The sequence below is a fragment of the Trifolium pratense genome, linkage group LG4 (genome assembly GCF_020283565.1).
Source record: "Trifolium pratense cultivar HEN17-A07 linkage group LG4, ARS_RC_1.1, whole genome shotgun sequence".
Classification (NCBI taxonomy): Eukaryota; Viridiplantae; Streptophyta; class Magnoliopsida; order Fabales; family Fabaceae; genus Trifolium; species Trifolium pratense.
Window position 1 is genome coordinate 31,162,762 of NC_060062.1, and position 6,459 is coordinate 31,169,220.

At 35.2% G+C, this 6,459-nt stretch overlaps 1 protein-coding gene across 1 annotated transcript; it reads right to left on the reverse strand.

Annotated features, from left to right (window-relative positions):
- Positions 1-162: 162 nt before the first annotated feature.
- On the reverse strand, positions 163-5,372 carry LOC123923459 (mitoferrin-like). The gene is made up of 2 exons (XM_045976146.1): positions 4,250-5,372; positions 163-829 (listed from the first exon to the last, which is right to left on the reverse strand). The coding sequence occupies exons 1-2, from the start codon at positions 5,003-5,005 to the stop codon at positions 614-616; spliced, it is 972 nt and encodes a 323-aa protein (XP_045832102.1). The 5' UTR covers positions 5,006-5,372; the 3' UTR covers positions 163-613.
- Between the last annotated feature and the right edge of the window lie 1,087 nt (positions 5,373-6,459).

Below are 6,459 nucleotides of genomic sequence, written 5' to 3' on the forward strand. Positions count from 1 at the left end.
AACTCAAACCAGTTGAACTATCCCACCCGTCTAATCTACTGTGTTTCATGGTTCTGACTAATGGAACGAAGGAATGAAAAATTTGTTCGAAACTATTTATTTTGATATATAGGAAACGATAGAAATGGGTTCCACTAATCATAGAGATAATACAAGAATTGATAATCCAAGGAAAATAACTAGAATGACATTTTAATGAACAAGTACCCAACAAACGCCAAAAGCTAGCATTTTCTGATGTGTTCTATCACCAAATTTGACAAATGCTAACATATTACTGTGATGGGAAATGAGACTCCCCAAATTACATAATAATACATCAAATAATCCTTCACATAATTCAAAGTACAGTGTCACCAAACTTGTGAACAAAAAATTCATGTAGCACAGGTGTCTATAAGAATTAGCTAACAAAATTCTCTGTCTAAAGCAAAAAGCTATTCCAGAAAAACAAAACTGATTATTTCGGAAGTTAATCCGACGTCCTTTGCATATAATTTTCAGAAGTCAGGACTTGCTTGCTCATATCTATTTGATGCTTTTAACAAATGTTACAGACAGAGTAATCTGTAGTGGAACCGATGAATGGTGAATATTCTAAATTGAGTTTTATTTAGGTGATGGTTCCGGTATCTTTCTGCTCATTGTAATCTTGGAAAAAGGACTTTCCAGCTTCATATGTAGACCAGCAAATAGCGGCCGCAGGAGCATGAAAGAGCATCCTTGGAACCCATCCTCGCATGAGCCCTTTGTAACCATCCTTTTTCACTATTGTTTTAATAACATCACCAATTGAACCACTTTTGAACCTATCACACCCACATACACCCTGCACCATGAAACCAATGTCAAGATAAATTCCCCAAGGGAAGGAAAGATAGGGCTTAAAAAATTGCTGTCTAACTCCCTCTGATTTACTATCATTCTTTAGTCATTTTATAAACGATTTACCATCACTCTCAACCCAAGGATACCCAACATTCATTCATATAATAAAGTTGCTGAACAATCAATTTCCAAATAAAGTATCAACTTGATTAAACACTATATCACATAATAGGACAACAATAACAATCAAAGCATTTTCAACTAGATGGAGTGACTAGTGATTACATGAATCAAACTACACCGTAATGCTCTAACATAAAATAACATATATCCAAAAATAATTCAAACCATGATTGTATAAACCCTAACTAATTTGAAACCTTTTTTTATTAGAAAATATTAAGTTATTCTGACTTAGTGCATGGAGCATGGTCTTATAAACCCCCAAATAAACAATGGGAAGATGATAAAAGTTTCTAAGGATGCTAATCTATACAAGAGGATCTTGCCAGCTACTCAACCAACATAAGATTTTACATTAGAATCATAAAATTCCAGTCATCCAATTTTATATTAGTGATCAAAATGCAACAATTGAAAGGAACATTTGAAACTACTAAATGCAACAATACAGTTTGTGGTTCATCATATAATATCACCCTGTATTTCATTCTTTCTCATAACTGGCATGTATATGTAATATATCACTTCTATCTAAACTAGTATCGAAAAGTAAATGTGTTACTTATTACTTATTAGCAATCAATCATCATTTTCAAACGATAAACTTTTACAATTTGTGGTAGGATAGACACCATGCATCTATATATTATTAACTAATGTGTATATGTGTGTGTACAATACATCATGCATGTTTCTTGTCTTGATATAAGCCCAAAGTGCATGGGTGTTGGGAGGGATTTGGATCATTTACAGTGTTGTCAACGGCGGATGCCAAAACATGGAGGAAGGCCAAAAATCCGCTATATAAAAACACCATTGCAGCCTACGGTGCCTCCATGACGGGCATCCTTTCAAAAATTGGCTATGGCGGCTGTCAAAAAATCTGCCACAGCTCACCATGACATCCATTTAACAACACTTTCCCTCTACAACATTTCATTTCCCTCCTAATCAACTCCTCATTTCCCCCATCTTCTCTCTCCTACCACACGCATTCTTATGGTTGAAGAGGGATGTGTGCATGAGAGGATCCAACTTCACGTATAAGATAAGAAAGAAACAAGTGGGACAAGGAGGGAGAGGGAGAAAGAGAGGAGACAAAAGGAAAAATAACATAATGTACGTGGAAGGAGTGGAGTGGAGGAAGTGGATGACGGAATCATTAAAGTAGGAGGGAGAGAGAGAGAGAGAGAGAGAGAGAATGATTATATGGAGAAGGAATAGGTTTCCTGGAATTAAAAAGTGATTTTTAAGGTGGCAGCGAGGTTGAGCAAGGAGCTATTCCTTCAGGGTCAAGGCATTATTTGTTTTTCTATATCTTGTAAGGAGTATCGCTCCATCTTCATTGTTATTTCATTTAATATACAGTTCTGGAATTATACAGTAACAGGGGATTTGTGCATTCTGCACTTGGTGCCTATCATATCTTAAGCAAGTAATGCAAATTAAATAAGGTGTTGGTACTAATAAAAGTAATTAACGGTAAACTTTATACTTAGGTAGTCAATCCCAGATACGGCACAGAGTGGCGAGCGAAACCCCAAAATGGGATAGCGGGATAGCTTATCAATTTTTGGTCATTTATTACTAAAAAATATTATTTTTATTTGATTATGTTACTTTGTTATTTTTGTTTTTTGGTACATATTATTTGTTTATTATTGCTAACTACTAGTAGTATTGTTTTCTTTCAAAGCCTAAGGCACTCAAAGTCAAAGGCCCAGAGTTTATCTTCTCCCCTCTAATTTAACCTAGCAAAACATACAGACATACAGTGCAACCACTGTAAATCAAGCAAGTCACTGTTTTCTCCCTTCGAATTATGGTTCTTCAATTCTTCTTCATCTCTCAAAATTCTACTGTGATTTTTCACTGCTTCTTGGTCCAGATACGTGCACTGCGCAGTGACTCCACAATGGTAGCGACGTGTGCCATGTTGTTCTTCACTAATGCATCTGTGGCGGCCTCGACAGTGATACGCGAAACACCTGGCATCACAGTAGCCCCCAACGGTTGCTCCACATCGCTGTGATTGCACCGCTACTGACCTCGTTAACTACCTAGCTTTTACTGGTTTCTTGACTGTCAGTCAGTCATCAGTTAAGAGAAGTGTCTGACATGTTACTTAAAATGTTTTTTATTCTAAGTAATAAACTAATGGCCTAGCCTGGTAGCATGCTGGCACCCAAATTCTGTTTTATTATTGAAATTAGATAGAAAAAGAAAACTCATTAATGATGAAAGAGGAGGATAACAAATCGTACACACCGGAAGAGGCTTCAGAAAAGGAATAAAAAAAAATAATGCAACAAGGCTACCCAAACTCTCTGTTGTGTAACATAATAGCATCTAGAAGCAGCCCAAACCCAGTAACATAAATTCATTTTGGAGCACCTAAGGCTGGGTTTTGATCCTCATTCAGTCTCGTAAACTCACACTCAAGCCATTTTTATGCTTTAGCCATCCCCTTAACATGTCTTACGAATTTAACAACAAAGTCCTATAAAAAAACGTAGGAGATGGCCACATAAAATTGACTCTATTGGTTCAAACACCAAACTACTTACAGAATATTGGTCCCCAAAAGTTTTAAAAATCATTCCCTAACCATTTTAACAGCACTAATAGTAACCTTTTTCCACTAAAGAGGGTCAATTACATAGATCAAATCAAACAACATCATAACATCTTATAATGAATCATATCTAAAAAAACTACTTAACTCAAAATCATTCATAATAGATTAATTTGAACTATCCAACCCATAGCTATACAACTATCCAACCTTCTATTAGTAATCCCCAACCAATAGAAACCAGACTAATTACCATTTGCTTCACTTTTTTGCACACTGGCTCTGCCGTAACAAACATGGAAACACTACCTAAACACATAATTTTCCTATTAAACTAACATTACCAAAACACACACTGACATCCAAGCTCAAACCAAAAAATAACCATTGCATTCCATTGTGGTCAATAGCAGTTTGTACTAAATAGTATATCATGGAATATTTGCGAATTGTTCAAATTCTGCTATGCAATAGACGCTATTCAAAAACTTTGTTGTATTTACAAGTCACAAACACAGAAATAGAGCACATAAGCGCAGAATACACAAATTCCCAAAAAAGCACATCATCCAATTCATATGCTAAACTTTAATGGCATGACCTATTACTAAGCAATTCAAAATCAATAATTTATTACTACTATTGTTATAGATATAGCTATACCTGACACTGCAATTGAGTTTTAACAACATCAAGTGGTGTTGTAACAGCAGCAGCCAAACCACCCGCCGCAGCACCAGCCGTAGCATGAATAATCAACCGTTCATCATCAACACTCTCCGGTGAAACCTCATTCAATGCCTGTTTCGCTGCCTCATAAGTCGCGAAATGCACAGCCGTAAAAGGCGCATTCATCAAAACAGTAGTCCTATAACTAGCATAAAAAGCACCAAACCCTTCCTCACTCATAACCCTCTTAACACAATCAAAAACACCTTTATAACCACTATTACTCAACTGCAATCTCTGTTTCACCATATCCATCGGCGTAAAAACAGCGTCGCTCGAAATCGTGGCACAAACACCAGAAGCAGCATGAGCAACAGCATTATTAGGGTTCCCTTGTGAGAACTTTTTTTTACAAGTCTCATAAACTGAAAAATAAACGGCGTGTGCCGGACCCGCGCCAAGGCCCATTGCACCGATACCACGGTATAACGCCGACGGACCTTCCGATTGAAGAATTGAACGCAAAGCTTGACGAACTGAAACGGATCGAATTGGACAGGATGTGATTGCTTGCATGTGAGTTTTAACGGTGTCAACCGGAAACATTGCCATGTGCTCTATGCAACCGGCGATGGATCCGGCAATCATGAACTGCCAGAAGTGAAGACCGTCGTGAGTTGACGGCGTTAGGGTTTGGAAATCGGGTCGGAAATCTGGGTTTTGGAATTTTGCTCTTGCTTCTGTTGCCATGGTTTTGGCGAAAATTAACAAATTGGAGAAAAAAACTAAAATTAACTAATAAGATTAGTAAAAATAAGGATTGAGAAATTGGGGATTAGGGTTTGAAGAAGGTGTAAAATTGGGGGTTTTGTGTTTTGGATTGAGAAATTGATAGGGTTTTGTTGTCCCATAAACGAGGAGAAGGATTGGGATTTTTTTTTTTGTCGAAGGTGGTTATGAGATTGAAGATTTTGATTTGGGGATTTTGGGAGTTAAAGAAAGGGTAATGAATTCGATTGAAATTGAATAATGGGATTGCGTGGTAGACTTTGCTTTGATGAAGTTATAAATCCATCATGCTAGGGTTCCAAATATTTGGGAATGAGATTTTTCTTACATTCCCATTATTATTTAATACTCCCTCCGGTCCTTTTTATAAGAAACACTTTGGAATTTTTATTTGGTCCTTTTTATAAGAAACACTTTGACACAATTTCATTTGTACCTTTATTAAATACAATCAAATAATTCATTATAATGCTAGTGCATTAATTAGAGAAGTCTATTTCTCATACTAGTCAAAGGTTAGTTTTGGAATATAACATAAAATGATAGAATCATTAATGAGAAAATTTACCTTCCTTGGTCTGTGTGATTTTGTCAAAGTGTTTCTTATAATAAGGACCGGAGGGAGTATAATTATTATTATTTTTTTGACAAAATTTAATATTTTTTTTGTACATATGACAAAATTTAATTTAATTATATTAATATCTACAAATGATAAAACTATTATAAATTCACATGGATTTGTGGTTCGAATTCAGACGTTCGCGCTATCAATTTTGGCATTTTTATCCGTTGAACTAAGACTCTATTTGGGAAGACAAATAAGTTAGTTTATAGCTTGTAACTTATAAGCTAACAACTCTGTTTTGGAACTGTCTTTTCGTTATGAGGTTATAGCTTATTTTACTAGCTTATAACTTATTTTCGAGATGCTATTTCAAACAACTTATAGGTTATAACTTTATTCCCAGGTATTTTAGAAAAAATATGTTTGGTTCATATTAACTACATTCCTAGGAATTATTGATAAAAGTGGGTAAAAGAGAAGTTATTTGAAGTTATTTAAAATGTATTCCCATTTTCATGGGAACTTTTCTTTCCCACCCATTTCCTTGGGAATAAAATCATGGGAATAAGAGAAGTTATTGAAAGTTATTTTATTCCAAGGAAACTTCATATCCAAGAATAATTTCATGTCAACCTTGCAACAAACATGGGTATATTTATTCCAACCCATATATTCACAGGAATATTATTCCTAACCTTGAAACAAACACCCCCTAACATTTTACTTAAAAAAAATTAAATATTAATTAATCATTTCTTTTTTATGTCATTTCATACTTAGTTAGTTCAACCACTAATTTTACTAAACATTACAAATTCAATCAGCTGCCTTATTAGCTAAAAGTTAA